The 22,494-nt window shown below is 48.7% G+C and overlaps 1 protein-coding gene and 1 non-coding gene across 2 annotated transcripts; one reads left to right on the top strand and one right to left on the bottom strand.

Annotated features, from left to right (window-relative positions):
- Positions 1-789: 789 nt before the first annotated feature.
- Positions 790-21,566, top strand: rps18 (ribosomal protein S18). The gene is made up of 7 exons (XM_078217378.1): positions 790-1,035; positions 2,007-2,166; positions 6,846-6,944; positions 12,708-12,794; positions 17,169-17,270; positions 19,165-19,256; positions 21,446-21,566. Exons 2-7 carry the CDS (start codon positions 2,164-2,166, stop codon positions 21,519-21,521), a joined length of 459 nt encoding a protein of 152 aa, XP_078073504.1. The 5' UTR covers positions 790-1,035; positions 2,007-2,163; the 3' UTR covers positions 21,522-21,566.
- LOC144498049 (U2 spliceosomal RNA) lies at positions 3,639-3,831 on the bottom strand. The gene has a single exon (XR_013498621.1). It is a non-coding gene; the product is annotated as a U2 spliceosomal RNA (small nuclear RNA).
- Positions 21,567-22,494: the final 928 nt, after the last annotated feature.

Below are 22,494 nucleotides of genomic sequence, written 5' to 3' on the forward strand. Positions count from 1 at the left end.
AGGAGGTTCATGTGAAGGCTGCTTCACCTGAAAAGGGTGTTTCGGACCATGGACAGTGAGCAGGGAGGAGGTAAAGGGGCAAGTGTTGCACCTTCTACTGCATGGGCAGGTGTCCTGGGCAAGGGGAGGCTTCTGCTTCGCTTGGCTGACGGGACTGTCCATCAGTGGTAAAGGGGCGGTACGGGAATCAGTCCCGCCTTTCCCCGATCCAATCAAACGCCGGATTTGGAAGGGCCCGCTCTCTGATTGGTACGTACCTGAAGTGGCCGCCTCTCTGATTGGTTGAGGTCTCTGTCGTTCAGGAGACAATGGAGGGCGGGATGAAGGGCGGACCCGCCTGTCCGTAACCCAATCAGACACCGGTTCTGGGGAAGGACGCACGCTGAGAGGGCAGGGCGCAGCTTCGATTGGCTGAGGAGGCTGTCAATCAGTATTAAGGGATGGAGGCGGGTCCAAAGCTGGTCCAGCCACTCGGCGGTCAGACGGGATGGCGTTCAGTGATTGGTGCACTCCTGAAGAGTGTAAGCCCGCGATTGGTTAAGAGGGCTGTCGATCAGTGGACAATAGGGGGCGGGAGGAAAGTTGGTCCAATCGGAAGCCGGTTAGAGGGGAGTATGCGCTATGATTGGACTGTTCCTGAAGAAGGTACTCTTCCCATTGGCTGCACCGGCTGTCGATCAGTAGAAGGCGGACAGGGCGGGATGAAAGGAGGTCCAATCAGATGGCGGACAAGGGGGATGGCGCTCGGCGATTGGCTGAGTGGGATGCCGATCACTCTGATCCCGCCTCGTAAAGGAAGTCCCTTTACTCAGGCTGTGCCCTCGGATCCTCGTCTCCCCCCCACGTCCACTCTATCCAGGCCTTTCCGTATTCTATCTCCATCTCCCTTCCCTTTCAGAAGACTGCTCTGTACCTAATCAGTGGACTGTTTTCTGCGATTATTGTAGTAACCCACCAGAATGAGATTGACAATTTGCAACCCAATAAGTCCTGAATTCAGGATCCAGATTCTGCAGAGTTGCGGCTTGTCACTTTGTAAGTGTTCTTGGAGCAAGAGTTTGAAGTGGAGTGGGTGGCACAGCGCAGGGACTGTCCTCGGGTGACTGTCTGTGCAGAGTTTGCACATTCTCCCCGTCTCTGTATTTCCTCTGGGTGCTCCGGTTTCCTCCCACACTCCAAAGATGTGTAAATTTGGTGGATTCGACGTAGTAAATGTGCTGGGTTATGGGGATAGGTTGGAGAGGAGGGACTGGGTGAAGTTTTTTTGGAGAGTCAATGCAGACTTGATGGGCTGAATGGCCTCTTTCTGCACTGTAGTGATTCTAAACTTCAGTCCCATCGGTGGTGGAAAGATAGAATGAGTTGTATTATATACTGACTTTCCCATTCTGAAGCCTTTTACACTCAATGACATTTTATAAAAAGTGTAGTATAGGAAATATTGCTCAGTTCTCCCGCAGTGTGCCCGAACAGGCGCCGGAGTGTGGCGATTCGAGGATTTTCACAGTAACTTCACTGCAATGTGAATGTAAGCCTACTTGTGACGCTAGCGAATAAACAAACGAACTAAGGGACAGTTTAGCGCAGCCAATCCACCTACCTTGTGTGGAGTGCGCGAGGAAACCGGAGCACCCGGAGGAAACCCACACAAACACGGGAAGAATGTGCAAACTCCACATAGACAGTCACCCAAGGCCAGAATCCAATGCGGGTCCCTCTTGCTATGAACCAGCAGTGCCACCGTGCCACCCACTGATGATTATGTGAATAGAAACAATGTGCAGGGGTACGAGGAAAGGGCACGGGAATGGCACTGAATCACAATGCTGGTTTGGAGAGCTAGTATGGACATGATGGGCCGAATGAACTCCTACTGCACTGTAGCAGTTCTGAGATTCTGTGAATACAATAAGGCCCAGTGGTTTTCAATCACTTTGGGTCAATCCCATCGATCCATAGTTTCTTATTTTTAAAATTTTGATTTGCTTCTTTTTGAATTGCTGAAGAGGTTGCGAGAGCCGGAACTCTGTTCAAGGGGAATCGTGGCGTGGGGGGAAGGTTTAACGGGACGGACTCGCAGCCACCGGAGGTCGGCGACCCGGCGCGATAAAAACGCAGGACCAACTTCCTCTTTCCTTTTCGCCGCTGAGCGCCGCCGCCATCATGGTGAGTCGGCCGTGTGCAATCGGCAGCCATCCGCCGCCGGGGGACCGCCACAGCGGCCGGGGGCGGCGGGAAACGGGGCGGCTGAGGCCCGGGAGGGGAGGAAGCGGGGAATTGCGGCGGGGCGGGGAATTGACCGCCCGGGGGGCAGAGGTGCCTCCGGATCAGACTTCAGGGAGCTGGAGTGAGCCAGGAACAGGGGGGCATTTATATATCGGCTTTCACGGGGGAAATAAACGGTTCACAGCCAGTCAGAGGGTTTTATCTTATTTTCAACGTGCAGGTGTTGATATAACGTAGGGAAACCTCTGCACAGCAAGATCCCACAGCCAAAATTGTGCACAGCAAGATCCCACAGGCAGCAATGGGGATAATGATCCAGATTGGTCTGTTTCATTGGTATTGACCAAGGTGGTTGGGGGTAACAAATATAGATTAGAAGTAGTGCCCTCTTCGAATAAGATTTGCAGCTGATCTGATTGTAACCTTAACCCCACATTCCAGTCTACCCCTTGATAAAGTTTCACCTCCCCCCCCCCCCCCCCCCCAACCAGTTAATCAAGAATCCTGTCTATCTCTGCTTTAAAAGTATTTAAAGATTCTGCTTCCGCTTCCTTTTTGGAGGAATGTCATCCCAGGAACCTCTGGAGGGAACCAAATTCGATACAGCGGCTAACACTGCTGCTTCACAGCACCAGGACCCAGGTTCTGTTCCAGCCTCGGATCACCGTCTGTGAGAGTCGGCATGTTCTCCCTGTGTCTGCATGGGTTTCCTCCGGGTGCTCCAGTTCCCTCCCACACTCCAAAGATGTGCCGGTTAGGTTGATTGGCCATACTAAATTGACTTTAGTAGCAGGGGAATTAGCAGGGTAAATATGTGGGGTTATGGGAATAGGGCCTGGGTGGGATTGTGGTCTGTGCAGACTCGATAGGCTGAATGGCCTTCTTCTGAACTGTAGTGATTCTATGAAATTCCCCCTATCTTTGTCAGGGATGACCTGTTGCGCCGTTGGTCACAACCACACAGTGATAGGGACAGCATTGCAAGGAGGATTTGGTTTATTATTGTCAAAGCCCAAAAGTGTGGATTGGTCAGGCAAGATTGCCCCTTCGTGTGAGGGGGATTTGCAGGGAAAATGTGAGCAATTATAGGCTTGGGCCTGGGTGGGAATGTTATCGTAGACTGGATGGGTCGAATGGTCTCCTTCTGCGCTGTAGGAATTCTATGTGTTGTGATATGGTGAAAAGTATTGTTTCTTGCGTGCTATACAGACAAAACATTCATAAAGTGCGCAGGGGAGAAGGAAAGAAGAGAGTGCAGAATGTAGTGTTACAGTCAGTGTATATTTTTTATACTTTTCCAATTCAATCAAATCCAATTCAGAGTCTCAACAAGTTGAGACATTTCAGATCCAGGCTGACAAGACAGGGCAAGCGACCAAACCACCCTGTCCTGGGCCTGATCTACATGAGCCAAGCTGATTGGAGAAGGGGGAGGTTCCTCCTCCAAGACTTGGGCTCATTTGCATCTTAGCCAAAAGGCCAAGATGCTGCTTTAAAAAATTGCTTCATATGAAACACATGAAGCTTCAGTGCAACCCAATGACCTCAACCAAGTGCAGGCGATCCATACTACACTTGATCTTAGCCAAAAGGCCGAGAAGCGAGAGAAAGATCAACTTAGTGAGAGGTAGGTCCATTCCAAAGTCTGATGGCAGCAAGGAAGATGATGTCCTTGAGTTGGTTGGCGCGTGCCCTAAGTTTTGTATCTTTTTTTTCTGATGGAAGAAGGTAGAAGTGAGAATGATTGGGGTACGTGGGGTCCTTAATTATGTTGGCTGCTTTTCTGAGGCAGTGGGACGTGTAGATGTAGTCTGCGGGTGAGAGGCTGGTTTGCATGACGGACTGGGCTCCCTCAAGAATCCTATCTAGCTCGGCCTTAAAAATATTTGACGATTCTGCTTCCACTTCCTTTTACAGGAAGAGAATTCCAGAGACGCACGAGAGAAAAGAATTCTCCTTGTCACCTTAAAAGAGGCCATCTTAAATGGGCGACTCCTTGTTTTTAAACCGTGACTCCTATTTCTAGATTCTCCTACAAGAGGAAGCATCCTCTCCGCATCCACATCAGGCAGGTGTAACCTGGTGTGGAGTGCAAAAACCGGGACGTTTTGGTCAACTCTGTAAAATAAATACTGCTTCAGCCCCGAGTTCAGCTGTGGCTCAGTGGCTGGCAGCTCTGACCTGTGGGTCAGCAGGTTGTAACTTCTCAAGGTCCATTCCAGAGACTGGAACACAAAAGCCTGTAGCTCCAATGGAGTTCGGTGGGAGTGCTGCAATGTCGGAGGTGCACGGTCTTTCAGAGGAAGTGTTGCATCATGGTCCTGTGGGGTGTAACCGATCGTCACTGTCTGAAGCAGGGCGGGATAGTTATTCCCTGGTGTTAGGTGAATGTCGATCTATCTGTAAACATCGCTGAAAGAAAAGATATGGCTTTGCTGTTTGTGGAATCTGGCTGTGCACAAATTGGCTGACATGTTTCCTGGATTATAACAGTGCCTAGGATGGTTCTGAGGATGAGTAATTATGGTTGCTTGGGTTAACTGGAGAAGCCGGGGTTGTTCTCCTTGGAGCTGAGATGGCTGAGGGAAGATGTGATTGAAGTGTTTTAAAATGAAAATTTTAGATAGAGTAGATAAAGAATGTTGTGACTTGTCTGCAAGGTCTAAAGTTTATTTATTGTCACAAGTAGGCTTACATCAACGCTGCAATGAAGTTACTGTGAAAATTCCCTAGTCGCCACACTCCGGCGCCTGTTCGGGTACACTGAGGGAGAATTTAGAGCGGCCAATGCACCCGAGCCAGCATGTCTTTCGGACTGTGGGAGGAAACCGGAGCCCCCGGAGGAAACCCATGCAGACATTGGGAGAACATGCAAACCCCACGCACAGTGACCCAAGCCGGGAATCGAACCTGGGTCCCTGGCGCTGTGAGGCAGCAGTGCTAACCACTCTGCTGCCCACTAACAATGGGGTGATTTTCCTTGAGTAGTTAGGATTTGTGTTGGTCAGGTTTAGGATACAGATTAAGTAATAGCTTTCAAAAAGAAATGGGATCAGTACTTGTGGGTTACAGTACAGATTAAAGGGCATAAAGCCTGTCTTTTACGTATTGGCTCTAAGTGTCGGAGAATAAGGAGTTAAACCTTTTAGGACAAAGTGAGAAATTTCTTCATGACGAGAGTGGTGAACCTGTGGAATTCACTACCACAAAGTAATTGAGGCCAAAACGTTTGCTTTCAAGAAGGTTCCTGCTGCTATTTTCCACGTTTCTGTTTCACTGGTCCCACTCCCTCCTGTCCTCGCAATTTATTCCCCTTGGGATAATCAGCCAATCCACACTGGAAAGCTGCGATTTGAATCTGCCTCCGTCACAATTTCAGACTTTGCATTCCAGATCCGGACCACAGCATTTTCCTCATGTCGTGTCAGCTAGAGAGAAAATTGGCAGGGATACAGGGAATGAGCGAAGGCTAACTGGAATTCTCTCAAGTGTTGAATGACCACCTTGTGTGCTGTATCATTTTATAATGTTACATCGTGGCATAGTTTTAAAATATGACCTGATCTCCCATGTTGGGTGAAAGCCTCTACTTTCTCAGAAGACCAAGAAAATTCAGCATGTCCGCTATGACTTTCTCCAACTTCTCCAGATGCACCATAGAAAGCATTCTTTCCGTGTGTATCACAGCTTGATATGGCTCCTGCTCTGCCCAAGACTGCAAGAAACTACAAAAGGTCGTGAATGTAGCCCAGTCCATCACGCAAACCAGCCTCCCATCCATTGACTCTGTCTACATTTCCTGCTGCCTCGTAAAAGCAACCAGCGTAATCAAGGATCCCACGCATCCCGGACATTCTCTCTACCACCTTCTTCCGTCGGGAAAAAGATACAAAAGTCTGAGGTCACGTACCAACCGACTCAAGAACAGCTTCTTCCCTGCTGCCATCAGACTTTTGAATGGACTTGCCTTGCATTAAGTTGATCTCACTCTGCACCCTAGCTATGATTATCACACTGCATTCAGCACTTTCTTTCCTTCCCTTTGAACGGTATGCTTTATCTGTATAGCGCGCAAGAAACAATACCTTTCGCTATATAGTAATATGATGATGACAAATCAAATCAGGAATGAGCTTTGCTGTCTTGTTTGAACACTTGTATTATCTTAACGTATTGGCAGTTTTGCGGGAAGTGCATTGAAAAGGTGGCACAGTGGTTAGCACTGCTGCCTCCCAGCCCCAGGGACCCGGGCTCAATTCCCGGCTTGGGTCACTGTCTGCGGAGCCTGCACCTTCTCTCTATCTGTGTGGGTTTCCTCCGGGTGCTCGGGTTTCCTCCCACAGTCTGAAAGATGTGCTGATTAGGTGCATTGGCCATGCTAAATTGCCCTTTAGTGTCCCAAGATGTGTAGGTTTGGAGGGGGTTAGTGCAGTAAATGCGTGAGGTTACAAGGATGGGTGGGGTGCTCTGAGATGGTGCAGAGGCGATGGGCCAAATAGCCTCCTCCTGCACTGTAGGGTTTCTTTAAAAAAAAGACATCTGGTAGATTGTTGCACGGGAAGGTTTAATACCGTTCCTTTGATTCTTTGCTAACACTCCCTCTTTTTTATTATTATTAGTCGTTGGTTATTCCTGAAAAGTTCCAGCACATTCTTCGAGTCCTCAACACCAACATTGATGGGCGAAGGAAAATAGCGTTTGCTATCACTGCCATCAAGGTAAGAATCGATGGTCCCTTGTAACTATCGTGCTCAGCGCAGTGTCTGAATGTTGGGACCATGTCGTCTACTATATTGGAAACGGGTTCAATCGTCCCTGAAGTGTTGGCTGCGGCTCAGTTGGAAGCTTTTTGAGTCACAGGGTTCCAGGTTCTAGTCCTGTTCTGGGTACTTGAATGCAGTGATCGAGGCTGGTGCTCCAGTGTGGTGCTGAGGGAGTGCCGCACTGTCGGAGATTGTGGCTTTCAGATGAGACTTTAAACTGTGGTCCCACTCGTGCTCTGGGGTAGATGTGAAGCCTCCCAAGGCTCTGCTTTAAAAGAGGGACGGGAGCGTTATCCCTGGTGTCCTAACCAATACATTTCCCTCAGTCCACAGCACTCAAATCAAATTACTGCAGTTTGTGGCAGCTTGTTGTGGGTAAATTGGCTGCTGCCTTTAATGTATTGCAGCAGTGACCATACTTCAAAAGCACTTTGGGGCAAATGGCGGGTGTAAGGATGGCACAGTGGTTGGCGCTGCTGCCTCACAGCACCAGTCATCCGGGGTCGATTCCTGGCCTTGGGTCACTGGAGTCCGCACATTCTCCCTGTGTCTGTGGGTTTCCTCCCACAATCTGAAGATGTGCGGGTTAGGTTGATTGACCATGCTAAATTGCCCCTTAATGCCCCAAGATGTGTAGGTTATGGGGATTAGTGGGGTAAATATGTGGGGTTACGGGGATAGGGCCTGGGTGGGATTGTGGTCAGTGGTGACTCGATGGGCTGAATGGCCTCCTGCACTGTGGGGATTCTATGACAGCCAGGTTAACTGGCTCATTCTGACTGGTAAAAGATAATTTGATCTGTTCGCTGTTGGTGCTCAGTGCTTCATTCCATAACTTCTCTGTGAAACGGGACGGTGGTAGTCTGAAAAGAATCGAATGTGGTTCTTATTTATTCCCTCTGACACAGTGTAAATATTACAAGTCACAGCCCAATTTTCCTCTTTAATGCAAGTGTAAAGGTGCATTTGGGTTGGGGAGAGGTGGGCAAATGCCGGGGAAGGGGTGGGGAGGGATTGTAACTGGCCTTATTCGTGCTGGTGAATTCAGAGAGTCATCTGGCTTGTTTTAAGTGTGTTTGTAACTTTTTGCTGTGGTGCTGTATACAGTTGCCTCTTGTGGAAACATCCCAGATTTTTGAGAGTGAATGTGGGGAATTAGAAAGCCCTGGCCCAGGGGATGTAGTTTATCTATTTCAGTTAGGGTGCTCCAGAACACACAATTGGGAGTATGGTAACTGCTTTGCAACTTGTGCCTGCTCGAGGTGTGATAGTGGCCGGGTGGGCGAAAGCTGGCCTGCGTTTCTCTCTCACTTCTCTCTCTCTCTCACTCACTGCTGCCTTGATCAGAAATGGCCAGCTCTCCTTGTCGAGAGCCGTGGATAACCAGGGAAATTGAGGATCTGATTAAAATGAAAAGGGAGGTGTACGTTAAGTCCAGGCAACAGAAAACAGATGGAGCTCTGGAGGGATACAGAGAGAGTAGGAAAGAACTCAAATGGGGAGTTAGAAGGGCAAAAAGAGGTCACGAGATGTTCTTGGCAGGCAGGATTAAGGAGAATCCTAAGGCATTCTATTCATACGTTAGGAACAAAAGAGTTGTCAGGGAGAAAATCGGACCTCTCGGGGACAAAGGAGGGCAATTATGCTTAGAACCCAAGGGAATAGGGGAGATCCTAAATGAATACTTTGCATCGGTATTCACGAAGGAGAGGGGCGTGTTGACCGGGAGTGTCTCGGAGGGAGGTGTTGACCCGTTAGAGAAAATCTCCATTACAAGAGAGGAAGTGTTAGGTTTTTTAGGGAACATTAAAACTGACAAAGCCCCAGGGCCTGATGGCATCTATCCTCGACTGCTCAGGGAGACGAGAGATGAAATTGCTGGGCCTCTGACGGAAATCTTTGTCGCTTCTTTGGACACGGGTGAGGTCCCTGAGGATTGGAGGATAGCGAATGTGGTCCCGTTGTTTAAGAAGGGTAGCAGGGATAACCCAGGAAATTATAGGTCGGTGAGCTTGACGTCCGTGGTAGGGAAGTTGTTGGAGAGGATTCTTAGAGACAGGATGTATGTGCATTTAGAACGGAACAATCTCATTAGTGACAGACAGCATGGTTTTGTAAGAGGGAGGTCGTGCCTTACAAATTTGGTGGAGTTTTTTGAGGAAGTGACAAAAACGGTTGATGAAGGAAGGGCCGTGGATGTCGTCTATATGGATTTCAGTAAGGCATTTGACAAAGTCACACATGGCAGGTTGGTTAAGAAGGTTAAGGCTCATGGGATACAAGGAGAAGTGGCTAGATGGGTGGAGAACTGGCTTGGCCAAAGGAGACAGAGGGTAGTGGTCGAAGGGTCTTTTTCCGGCTGGAGGTCTGTGACCAGTGGTGTTCCGCAGGGCTCTGTACTGGGACCTCTGCTATTTGTGATATATATAAATGGTTTGGAAGAAGGTGTAACTGGTGTAATCAGCAAGTTTGCGGATGACACGAAGATGGCTGGACTTGCGGATAGCGAAGAGCATTGTCAGGCAATACAGCAGGATATAGATAGGCTGGAAAATTGGGCGGAGAGGTGGCAGATGGAGTTTAATCCGGATAAATGTGAAGTGATGCATTTTGGAAGAAATAATGTAGGGAGGAGTTATCCTCCCTACATCCTGGCAGAGTCATCAGGAGTATAGAAACACAGAGGGACCTAGGTGTGCAAGTCCACAAATCCTTGAAGGTGGCAACACGGGTGGAGAAGGTGGTGAAGAAGGCATGTGGTATGCTTGCCTTTATAGGACGGGGTATAGAGTATAAAAGCTGGAGTCTGATGATGCAGCTGTATAGAATGCTGGTTAGGCCACATTTGGAGTACTGCGTCCAGTTCTGGTTGCCGCACTACCAAAAGGACGTGGAGGCGTTAGAGTGCAGAGAAGGTTTACCAGGATGTTGCCTGGTATGGAGGGTCTTAGCTATGAGGAGAGATTGGGTAAACTGGGGTTGTTCTCCCTGGAAAGATGGAGAATGAGGAGAGATCTAATAGAGGTGTACAAGATTATGAAGGGGATAGATAGGGTGAACGGTGGGAAGCTTTTTCCCAGATCAGAAGTGACGTTCACGAGGGGTCACGGGCTCAAGGTGAGAGGGGCGAAGTATAACTCAGATATTAGAGGGATGTTTTTTACACAGAGGGTGGTGGGGGCCTGGAATGCGCCGCCAAGTAGGGTGGTGGAGGCAGGCACGCTGACATCGTTTAAGACTTACCTGGATAGTCACATGAGCAGCCTGGGAATGGAGGGATACAAACGATTGGTCTAGTTGGACCAAGGAGCGGCACAGGCTTGGAGGGCCGAAGGGCCTGTTTCCTGTGCTGCACTGTTCTTTGTTCTCTTTGTTCTTTGTCCTGAGATTAATCCATGACATTATCTTTAATCCATTTACGGGATGTACGTCTCATTGGCTAGGGCAGCATTTATTATCCACCCCAGAAACCGAAAATGCTGGAAAATCTCAGCAGATCTGACAGCTTCCGTGGGGAGAGAATAGAGCCAACATTTCAAGTCCCTTTGTCAGAGCTTGTTTGTTGTCCATCCCTAGTCTCGGGGCAGCACAGCCTCCCAACACCAGGGACCTGGGTTCAATTCCCGGTCTCGGGTTACTGTCTGTGTGGAGTTTACATGTTTTCCCCGTGTCTGTGTGAGTTTCCTCCGGGTGCTCTGGTTTCCTCCCACAGTCCAGAGATGTGCGGTTAGGTGGATTGGCCATGATAAATTGCCCCTTAGTGCCAGGGGGACCAGCTAGGGTAAATGCATGGAGTTGTGGGAATAGGGCCTCGGTGGGATTGTGGTCAGGGCAGACTCGAAGGGCCGAATGGCCTCCTTCAGCACTGTAGGGATTCTCTGCTCTTCAGATACTGGGCTGAAGCATCTTGCTATAACATGTGTTATTTTTGCTATGTTCCGGGCAATCCTAACTCCTGTGTCCTTTCCGTATTGGTGCAGGGATTCCCAATGTGAAATCGTACCCCCACCCACACTGTAGAGCTGTTACCGTTTAGCAACATGTGCAAAGTGTAGTGTGCTGCCATTCGGTCACCCTGTCCTGGTCCCATCTGTGGTTAACCTGCTCTGGGATCCACCCCACTCTGTGCCTGGTGTGAGCTGCTGGAACAGGTTCAGTCCCCTGTGTGCATTCTGCCATTCTATGTGACCACCAGGGTACAATGGGACAGACCCAGATAAACCACTGGAGTGTGTTCCTGAGAGTACCGGACACAAGTAAATGCCCCCTCTCAAAAGCTGCAAGCACTTCCCACACTGGGTCTGGCATTGCACTGTGCCTACATGTACAGAATGTGTTATTTTTAACGGGTGTTTTCCCCCCCATCTCCCCTCAGCCTCCCTGTTGATGCAGTATTTCAAATGAGTGCATTCCTACATTGCAGCAACGACTACACTTTGAACCAGCACGTTGGATGAGCCCAATAGTCTCCATTCGTGTTGTGACCATGTTGATATTCTGTAAAAGATGTCCTGTGCTTGTGGGAAGTGCAATGCAAACATGGGCCTTTCATTCCTCCACTGTGCCCATGCTGCCTCCCATTGCGATTCATTAGGAGAGAGTGGCATGTCATGCAGGCAGGCATCCGTATTTTATCTCTTCCCTGCCTTCCACTCCGCACCATCGCCAAGGTGCTGCCCACCACACTCAGCTGAATGGCTGGTGTTTCTGGGTGAGGCTGGGGGGTTGGGTTTGGAGAAATGAGCATCATAGAATCCCTACAATGCAGGAGGAGGCCATTCCGCCCATCGAGTCTGCACTGACTCTGATGGAGAATGGAGTTGAGACTTATCAGCCATGATTGAATGGCAGAGCAGACTGGATGGGCTGAATGGCCTAATACTGCTCCTAAATCTTATGTCTTGTAGACAAGGCCCTCATCCCCACCCTCTCCCTGTAACGCCACACATTTCCCATGGCCAATCCATCTACCCGACACATCTTTGGACACTTGAGGGACAATTTAGCATGGCTAATCAGCACATGTTTCAGACGGTGGGAGGAAACTGGAGCTCCCGGAGGAAACCCACGTAGACACAGGGAGAACGTGCAAACTCAGAATCCCTACTGTGCAGAAGGAAACCATTCGGCCCATCGAGCATGCACTGAGTCGCCGAAAGAGCATCCCACCCAGGCCCTCCCCTCCACCCTATCCCCCCACCCCCCATAACCTCCATGCGTTTGCACCAATCCATCTAACCTACACACCTTTTGGACACTTAAGAGGCAATTTAGCGCGGCCAATCCCCCTAACCTGCACATCTTTGGACTGTGGGAGGAAACCGGAAACCCACGCAGACACGGGGGAGAATGTCCAAACTCCACACAGTCAGTCACTGGAGGCTGGAATCAAACCTGGGTCCCTGGTGCTGTGAGGCAGCAGTGCTAACCACTGTGCCACCAGGTGTGAGCCAGCGATGTGTGCCAAGTCCGACAGGGTGGGTGGGGTCTCAATCCATCACAATGACCCGACCGCAAGAATGCTAACAAACCAGACCATTTCAACAATGAAATGGTGTGGACAAGATTTATTCTCTCCTCCCTAACTCCTCAGTCATGTCTCTTTCGCCATCTTTTGAGTGCAAGCGATGGTGGGCAGATTGGTCAGCTTGAATGTTTATCTGTGACGATGGACTCTGTAGACTGCTGTTGATTATGATGATCTGCTCCTGTTGTCAGGGTGTCGGGAGGCGCTACGCTCACGTGGTGCTGAGGAAGGCCGATATTGACCTGAGCAAGAGAGCCGGCGAGCTCTCTGAGGACGAGGTAAGACCGCATGGTGTCATCAGACCAAAGAGACTGAACCTTGTGGCTGCTCCACCAGTCACAACTATCGATGCTGGGTGAACACAGGGAGTGATAGTGGTATCAGAGTCCTATAGGTTCCTCCGAGATGTATGTGTGTCAGAGGAAAGGTGGCCTGAATTGTTCAGGTTGGTAAAGATGTGGGGGAAGTGTCATTGGAAACAAAGAACAATACAGCACAGGAACAGGCCCATCGGCCCTCCAAGCCCGCGCCGCTCATGTGCCCACGAGATCATTCGTTTGTATCCCTCTGTTCCCAGTCTGTTCATGTGACTATCTAAATAAGTCTTAAACAATCCCAGCGTGTCCGCCTCAATCACCTTGCTTGGGAGTGCATTCCAGGCCCCCACCACCCTCTGTAAAATATGTCCCCCTGACATCTGTGTTGAACCTTGCCCCCCTCACCTTGAACCCGTGACCCCTTGTGTTCGTCACCTCCGACCTGGAAAAAGCTTCCCACTGTTCACCCTATCTATGCCCTTCATAATTTTATACACCTCTATTAGGTCGCCCCTCATCCTCCGTCTTTCCAGGGAGAACATCCCCAGTTCCCAATCTCTCCTCATAGCTAAGACCCTCCATACCAGGCAACATCCTGGTAAACCTTCTCTGTACTCTCTCCAAAGCCTCCACGTCCTTCTGGTAGCGTGGCGACCAGAACTGGGCGCAGTATTCCAAATGTGGCCTAATCATCGTTCTATACAGCTGCGACATCATATACCAACTTTTATATTCTATGCCCCGTCCAATAAAGGCAAGCATGCCATATGCCTTCTTCACCACCCTCTCCACCTGTGCTGCCACCTTTAAGGATCTGTGGACTTGTACACCCAGGTCCCTCTGTGTGTCTATACTCCTGATGGTTCTGCCATTTATTGTATAGATCGTACATTAGATCTACCTTGCATTAGATCTACTGAAATGCATCACTTCGCATTTATCTGGATTAAATTCCATCTGCTATTTCTCCGCCCAATGTTCCAGCCTATCTATATCCTGCTGTATTCTCTGACAATGTTCATCACTATCCGCAACTCCAGCAATCTTCGTGTCGTCCGCAAACTTACTGATCACACCAGTTACATCTTCCTCCAAATCATTTATATATATCACAAACAGCAGAGGTCCCGGTACAGAGCCCTGCAGAACACCACTAGTCACAGACTTCCAACCGGAAAAAGACCCCTCCACTGCTATCCTCTGTCTTCTATGGCTAAGCCAGTTCTCCACCCATCTAGCTAGCTCACCTTTTATCCAGTGAGATTTAACCTTTTGCACCAACCTGCCATGAGGGCAGAGGAATGGTATGAACAGTGCCAATCGCACTGTTAATTGACAGATTAAACTTTATTAATAGGGGCATCACGGCTAGGAGGTGATAAACTTGCATAACATAGAAAATAGGAGTGGAAGTCGGTGATTCAGTACCTCGGGCCTTGCTCTGCCAGTCCGTAAGATCACGGTTAACAGGTTTGTATCTCGAAGCCCACATTCCCATCTACCCCTGATAACCTTTGACCCCCCCTCCCTTGTCAACAAGAATTCTCTGCCTTAAAAATATTCAGTGACCCCCCCCCCACCCCATCCGCCTCCACTGCCCCCTGGGACTGTGTGTTCCAAAGTCGTACAGCCTTCTTGAGAAAAATTCTCCTCGTCTCTGTCCTAGAAGGACAACCTGCCATTTTCAAACAGTGTCCCCCTCGCGCTGGACTTGCCCACAAGAGGAAACATCCTTTCCCTGTCCATCTTGTCAGCCTCCTTCTGCACTGAACGGCTTCCTCCCGCACTGTCGCATTCTATGGGGTGGAGGGATTGTGAACAGTTTCAATGGAGTGGATGTAAAAGCTTTGTTTTTTTTGTGGGCAGGTTAGACATAGACATAGAACAGTACAGCACAGAACAGGCCCTTCGGCCCACGATGTTGTGCCGAGCTTTGTCTGAAACCCAGATCAAGCTATTTCCTCCCTATCATCCCGAAGTACTCCATGTGCCTATCCAATAGCTTCTTAAATGTTCCTAAAGTTTCTGACTCCACTATCCCTGCAGGCAGTCCATTCCACACCCCAACCACTCTCTGAGTAAAAAACCTACCTCGGACATCCTTCCTATATCTCCCACCATGAACCCTATAGTTATGCCCCCTAGTTACCGCTCCATTCACCCGAGGAAATAGTCTTTGAACGTTCACTCTATCTATCCCCCTCATCATCTTATAAACCTCTATCAAGTCTCCTCTCAACCTCCTCCGCTCCAAAGAGAAAAGCCCAAGTTCCCTCAACCTTTCCTCATAAGACCTACCCTCCAAACCAGGCAGCATCCTGGTAAATCTCCTTTGCACTCTTTCCAGTGTCTCCACATCCTTCTTGTAGAGAGGTGACCAGAACTGCGCACACTATTCCAAATGTGGTCTCACCAAGGTCCTGTACAGTTGCAGCATAACCCCACGGCTCTTAAACTCAAACCCCGTTAATGAACGCCAACACACTATAGGCCTTCTTCACGGCTCTATCCACTTGAGTGGCAACCTTCAGAGATCTATGGATATGAACCCCAAGATCTCTCTGTTCCTCCACATTCTTCAGAACCCTACCTTTGACCCTGTAATCCGCATTTAAATTTGTCCTACCAAAATGAATCACCTCGCATTTGTCAGGGTTAAACTCCATTTGCCATTTTTCAGCCCAGCTTTGCATCCTATCTATATCTCTTTGCAGCCTACAACAGCCCTCCACCTCATCCACTACTCCACCAATCTTGGTGTCATCAGCAAATTTACTGATCCACCCTTCAGCCCCCTCCTCCAAGTCATTTATAAAAATTACAAAGAGCAGAGGACCAAGCACTGATCCCTGTGGCACTCCGCTGGTAACCGGTTTCCAGTCCGAAAATTTTTTAATGGTTAGGGGCCATAAATATGAGGGAGTCACTAATAAATCCAATGGGGAAATTCAAGAGAAGCCTCTTTGTTTAGAGTGGTGAGATAGGCACAGTGCCTTTAAGGATAAACAATGGGTGGTGGGGGGGGGGGGGGGTGAAGGGATATATCGATGGAAAGAAGGTTGTTTGTGTGAGGCCTAAACATAAACCACAGACGTGTTGACCTATTTCTGTGCTGTAAAATCTATAATTACACTGTTATCCAGCTTACTCAGAATCCTCTTTTGAAGCTGTTTTACATGTTTAGCTGTATTTTTATGTATATACCTTTTAACTAGACCTTCACATTCAATTACTGTGCCCACTTTAATTCTGCTACGGCAGAGCTTTATACACTGAAGAATTTCTTTATTTTTAGCTGAGCTTCCTACAAAAGTAACACTATCTTTAGACATGTCTTAATTCATCACCTATTGATATACGTTGGCACATGGTGTATCGATGCCCTGGTTTTAAAACTAGCCTTGGTGGCATAGTGGTTAGCACTGCTGCTTCACAGTGCCAGGGTCCCAGGTTCCATTCCCGGCTTGGGTCACTGTCTGTATGGAGTCTGCATATTCTCTTCGTGTCTGCGTGGGTTTCCTCCGGGTGCTCGGTTTCCTCCCATAGTCTGAAAGACCTGCTGGTTAGGTGCATTGACCATGTTAAATTCTCCCTCAGTGTACCCGAACAGGTGCCTAGAGTGTGGCGACTAGGGAATTCTCACAGCAACTTCGTTGCAGTGTTAATGTAAGCTGTCTTGTGACACAAATTTAAAAAAAAACACCCCCTCTATCTTTATAACCTCCTCCCGTGCAGCAGCCCTCGGACGCTGCGCTGCTCCACTTGAACACTTGTTCGTTGATGGCACCGTGGTTAGCACAGCTGCCTCACAGCGCCAGAGACCCGGGCAGATTCCGGCCTCGGGTCACTGTCTGTGCGGAGTCTGCACATTCTCCCTGTGTCTGCGTTTCCTCCCACATTCCAAGATGTGCGGGTTAGGTGGATTGGCCATGCTAAATTCTCTCTCGGTGTCGGGGACTAGCAAGGTCAATATATGTGTTTGCAGGGACAGGGATTGGGTGGGATTGTGGTCAGTGCTGACGCGATGGGCCATGTGGCCTCCTCCTGCCCTGTCGGGATTGTATGATTAATAGCTGCATTGTTGATGGCCGCACCTTCAGTTGACCCTAAGCTCTGGAATTCCCTTTCTAAACCTCTGCCCCTCTCTGAGGTAGTCCGTTGAGAATTAACTCTGGCCAGAAACACGGTCATTGTCCTAGTATCTCTGTACAGAGGTCTGTGGCTTGGTGTTGAGGGAATCGGACTGGAGAAGGTCAGCGTGGGGTTGAGTGCTGTGAAAGCCGGGGTCAGATCGAGTGCTGAGACTGTGACTGCTCTCTCCCTTTCCTCCCGCAGGTTGAGCGCATTATAACAATCATGCAGAACCCTCGTCAGTACAAGATTCCCGACTGGTTCCTCAACAGGCAGAAGGATGTTAAAGATGGAAAATACAGCCAGGTACTGAACTGATGGTTACTTGAGAGGTTTTGGTTACTAACTCCTCCTCTACAATGCCAGCCACTTGCCGATGTTCTGTCTTGACCTAATGTGAGGTTGGGTAGCAGTAACGGGGTGGGGAGGTTTGTTATGCAGTTGCAGTCTGGGTGATGTGAGGTTCGGGAAGGTATTCCTCCAGTCTCGCAGTATATTTGTACAGCAAATGACAGAACCGTTAAGAGTATTGATAGACAAAGGGATCTGGGTGCACAGGTACACAATGCAGGTGGAGAAGGTAATCAAGAAGGCATACGGCGTGTTTGTCTTCATCGGCCGGGGTATTGAGTTTAAAAATTGGCAAGTCATGTTGCAGCTTTATGGAACCTTAGTTAAGCCGCACTTGGAATATAGTGTTCAATTCTGATCGCCACACTAACAAAAGAATGTGGAGGCTTTGGAGAAGGTACAGAAAAGATTTACCAGGATGTTGCCTGTATGGAGGGCATTAGCTATGAGGAGAGGTTGCAGAAACTTTGTTCGTTCTCACTGGAACGACGGAGGTTGAAGGGCACCTGATAGAAGTGTACAAGATTATGAGAGGCATGGACAGAGTGGATAGTCAAGCTTTTTCCCAGGGTGGAAGAGTCAATTACTAGAGGGCATAAGTTTAAGGGGCAAGGTTTAAAGGAGATGTACGAGGCAGATTTTTACGCAGAGGGTAGTGGGTGCCTGGAACTCGTTACCGGGGGAGGTAGTGGAAGCGGATATGTTCGTGACTTTTAAGGGGCGTCTTGACAAGTACATGAATAGGAAGAGAATGGAGGGATGTGCTCCCCGGAAGGGTAGGGGGTTTTAGTTAAGTCGGGCAGCATGGTCGGTGCAGCCTTGAGGGCCGAAGGGCCTGTTCCTGTGCTGTAATGTTCTTTGTTCTTTATTTGTACCATGTTTATGTCCAATTTCTGTACCAAACGGGACTGCGAATGTATTCTCATTGGAACTTTGGCAGCCAAACCTGAGTTTTCAGAAAGAAATATTTGGTGCTTTGCACAGGCCGAGTTTCTCACTGAGCCAGCTTGTGAAGGTCCATGTGCCTTGCAGATCTGACCGGTGGAGGGGACAGCCCCCTTCGTCCTCCATGTCTGCTTAAATCGTGTAAATCTATTCAACAAACGGTATATCATCAGGAAACGAATCCCACCCCAATCTTCTATTGATCAGCCTCTGTGTCCACCGGGGACACCTGGGGGAAGGGGTATTCTTCTCCCCTCTGGCCTGGCAGATAGATTTGTGGTCTGACTGAGTCTCAGGACAAAGGGATGGGGGGTGGTGTGGGGTGCGTTTGGGTGGGCGGAGGCTGATGGAGACCCTGAACACTGGCGTGTGGGTGGAACAGTCCTGAGTGCACTGTACTGTGTCTACAGCACACAAACAAGCCATTCAACCAACTCCGTATGTGTGTCATTCTGTGGTGTGCTGTGTATGTTGTGGTGGTGTTTTGTACCATGTTTATGTTTAAAATCCTCAACCTTGTTTTCAAATACCTCATCCTCTCCCCCACCCCCTTCTCTCTCTCTGTAACCCTCTAATTCCAGCCCCTTGTGCACTCCATTGTAGCTGCTCCACCATTGGTGGCCTTGCCTCCCCCCTCTCCGTCTCCCCCCCCCCCTTCCCCACCCCACCCATTCTGAAATTCCCTCCGCACCTCCCTCCCATTCCTCCTTTATAGAGAAACTCTATGTTTTTGGTTATCAGCCCTACTATCCTGATGTTTTGGTGTGATACTTCAGCAGTGCTTCCCTGAGGCTCCTTGCGGTGTTTCGCTGTGTTAATGGGCGTTGTATTGATACAGGTGGCTGTGTGCCTGTGGCCAGCTCCCATTGTACACGGGAACTTATTTATTATTCTGTGATCTCAGGTCTTGGCCAACGGCCTGGATAACAAACTGCGTGAGGATCTGGAGAGATTGAAGAAGATTCGTGCGCACAGGGGTCTGCGACACTTCTGGGGGTAAGAGCCACACCGCAGCTCCAAGTGTTACTCTTCCTGAGGGGGTTTTTTTGTTTGTTTCTTTCATGGGACGTGAGTGTCGCTGGCTGGGCCAGCATTTTTATTACCCAACCTCTGATTCAGTCGTGCTGTCTTCCGGGTTTGGAGAGCGGGAATCAAAGAATCCCTACAGTGCAAAAGGAGACCTTTTGGCCCATCGGGTCCACACCGACCACAATCCCATCCAGGCCCTATCCCCAAAACCCCATGCATTTACCCTAGCCAGTCCCCCTAACACTGAAGGTCAATTTAGCAATCCACCTAACACGCACATCTTTGGACTGTGGGAAGAAACCGGAGCACCCGGAGGAAAGCCACGCAGACATGGGGAGAACGTGCAGACTCCACACAGTAATCCAAGCCAGGAATTCAACCTGGGTCTAATTGACAGACTCTTCATAATATCCAAAGATATAGGACAAGTGCAGCAAAATGGGATTAGCCTTTAGTGGTAGATATTGTCGGTGCAGACTCGATGGGCCAAAGGGCCTTTCCTGCTCTGTCTGACTCTATGACTCGGCAGCTGAATAGTCTGAAGGAGAAGGGCACCGCCAAACAAGGTTCTCACCGCCTCTCCACGTCCCACCTTTTTACCTAAGATAAAAAAAGAAACAACCCAGAAAGAGAAATTAAAACTTTAAAAAAAATAAAAGATACTTGGTCACAGTTTGTTGAGTTTAGAGGTAGCCTTGTGTCAAGAAGCAGGAGGAGGCCACCAGGCCCTTCAAGCCTGTCCTGCCATTTAATATAATTGTTGTGGGGTAAATTGAGATGACCAGTACTGTCTTAACTTCACAAAACTCATGAGGCAGATATCTTTTTGTATAAAGACATAACATTTACTCAGAGAAACAAGTAGCTGCTCAGAGATCACCAAAAGGGTTAAGTCGCTCTGAGAGCGACTGTTAACGTATACAATCAAAAACAGATCAATTATAGTTTTTCTTATCAATGATTCCCACCTTGCGTTTGCTTAAAATCCACTACATTTAGTGTACACGCATCAATAATAATCCCTGACATTCACCTCAGCCAATTGCATTTTAGCATCCAGCATAATGCTATCTCATTCATCCATTAAATCCGGACGTGAACTCCCATTTTGGCTAAAGTCACTTCCTTGTTGCCTGGTTACCTCAAGATGCTCACTGCAGGGGTCACTGGACTTTACCACCTAATCATTGCCAAACTGGATAGACACGTGATCCCACGTCTGGACACGTTTCCATCCTAAGTCTGCACAATTAATACACCTATTCATAATGTTGCAATATGTGTTCCTGCGTAAGAAACTTTGAGATGAATTTGGCTAACTACGGGGTTCCCAGGCCTTTAGTTCTGAACTATTTGCCTTTATCATCATACCTGCGGTAACCTGCTTTCAACTAAAGTGAACAATTCTGCCCAAAAATAATAAAGTTTAGAGTTTATTCATTTAGTGTCACAAGTCAGCTTACACTGCAATGAAGTCACTGTGAAAATCCACTAGTCTCCACACTCCGGCTCCTGTTCGGGTACACTGAGGGAGAATTTAGTACGGCCAATGCACCTAACCAGCATGTCTTTCAGACTATGGGAAGAAGCCGGAGCACCCGGAGGAAACCCACGCAGACACTGGGAGAACGTGCAAACTCCGTACAGACAGTGACCCAAGCCGGAAATTGAACCCGGGTCCCTGGTGCTGTGAATGGGTGTGGAGTTTGATTTCAGAACAGTCACAATCTCATTAAGCAGTGGGATAGACTCGAGAGCCCTTGTGGTCATTTGTGTTTCATAAATTAAAGACCCTTAGTTATGTCAAGTTACTGCTCAGTAACGAGGCCGGCAGTGAGTGAATGGTTCTTTCAGCCTCCGATAGGTTTTAGTGACTATATTTCCGAAAGAGAAAATGCTGGAAAATCTCAGCAGGTCTGGCAGCATCTGTGAGGAGAGAAGAGCTGACGTTTTGAGTCAAACTGCTTTGACAAAGGGTCATCTGGACTCCACGTCAGCTCTTTTCTCTCCTTACAGATGCTGCCAGACCTGCTGAGATTTTCCAGCGTTTTCTCTTTTGGTTTCAGATTCCAGTGATCTGCAGTAATTTGCTCTTGTTACTATATTTCCGAAGACTCCCTCTAACTTTTTGTCTTCTCTTTTCCCCCTCTTTGCAGTCTCCGTGTGCGTGGCCAGCACACAAAGACCACAGGCAGGAGAGGGCGCACAGTCGGTGTCTCCAAGAAGAAATAGACATTTTAGCTGCCAAATGTGTCAATAAATGTTCGTTTAAACAGACTGTGTGTTGGTTCATTTGAAAACTGGCTGCAAGTTGATCCGGTTCTCAAAAAAGCATTTATTTCACTGGTGGGTCTCTCTTCCTCGAAACTGGGGACCGCTTGGGAAGCAGTGCAACTTGTAATGGTGGTTTAACTCTATTCCAGTCCTCACCATCGACCCTAGGGTGCAGGTTTCCCATTTGAAGGTCGTGGGTTGGGGAATTCGCAACTTCTCATTGCTTGTTCCCTGCAATGTGCTAAAGGTGGGAACATATAGTCCTGGGCAAGGCCGTTAAGAGAGAGGATGGGGTAGAATTGTGACTACTGGAGGGAAGCTTCCTGTCCACTGCAGTCCAAATTTGGAAAACTCCCCAAGAGAGGAGAATCCCAATCGTCACCTTGAGAAGAACAGCGTGTTCATGTTTGAGTGTACAGGAACATTAACCTTTATTCTGAGTTGAGTCTGCTGCTACTGCTGTAGCTGTGAGCTCGAGAAGCTTGAATTAACTTGGGAATTGGTCATTTTATCTCCCCGCAGCATAGTATTTTTCCTGTGTTTTTTAACCTAATCCGCTCGGAGCACCATTACCAGTGGCTGCCGAGTTTCATGGACTGTCCAATGGGCAGCATATTGATGAGCCTGATGTCTGGATTTAGTTCTATTCCTCGGCTTTCATAAATACCCTCCAATGCAACAAACTGACTCTTAATTTTCCAACAATCATCCTTTATTTAACACTTTAGGTACCAACTCAAACAGTCGCAACAAAGAACAATACAGCACAGGAACAGGTCCTCCGGCCCTCCAAGCCCGTGCCGCTCCCTGGTCCAAACTAGACCATTCTTTTGTATCCCTCCATTCCCACTCCGTTTATGTGGCTATCCTAGATAAGTCTTAAACGTTCCCAGTGTGTCCGCCTCCACCACCTTGCCTGGCAGCGCATTCC

This window comes from Mustelus asterias, chromosome 8 (assembly GCF_964213995.1).
Source record: "Mustelus asterias chromosome 8, sMusAst1.hap1.1, whole genome shotgun sequence".
In the NCBI taxonomy this organism is placed as follows: Eukaryota; Metazoa; Chordata; class Chondrichthyes; order Carcharhiniformes; family Triakidae; genus Mustelus; species Mustelus asterias.

What these genes read in the sequence shown, in the direction of transcription:
- rps18 (XM_078217378.1), top strand. An exon ending in AAGATGGAAAATACAGCCAG is followed by an intron (nt 17,271 to 19,164) that starts GTACTGAACTGA and finishes CTGTGATCTCAG; the next exon opens with GTCTTGGCCAACGGCCTGGA. An exon ending in GGTCTGCGACACTTCTGGGG is followed by an intron (nt 19,257 to 21,445) that starts GTAAGAGCCACA and finishes CCCTCTTTGCAG; the next exon opens with TCTCCGTGTGCGTGGCCAGC.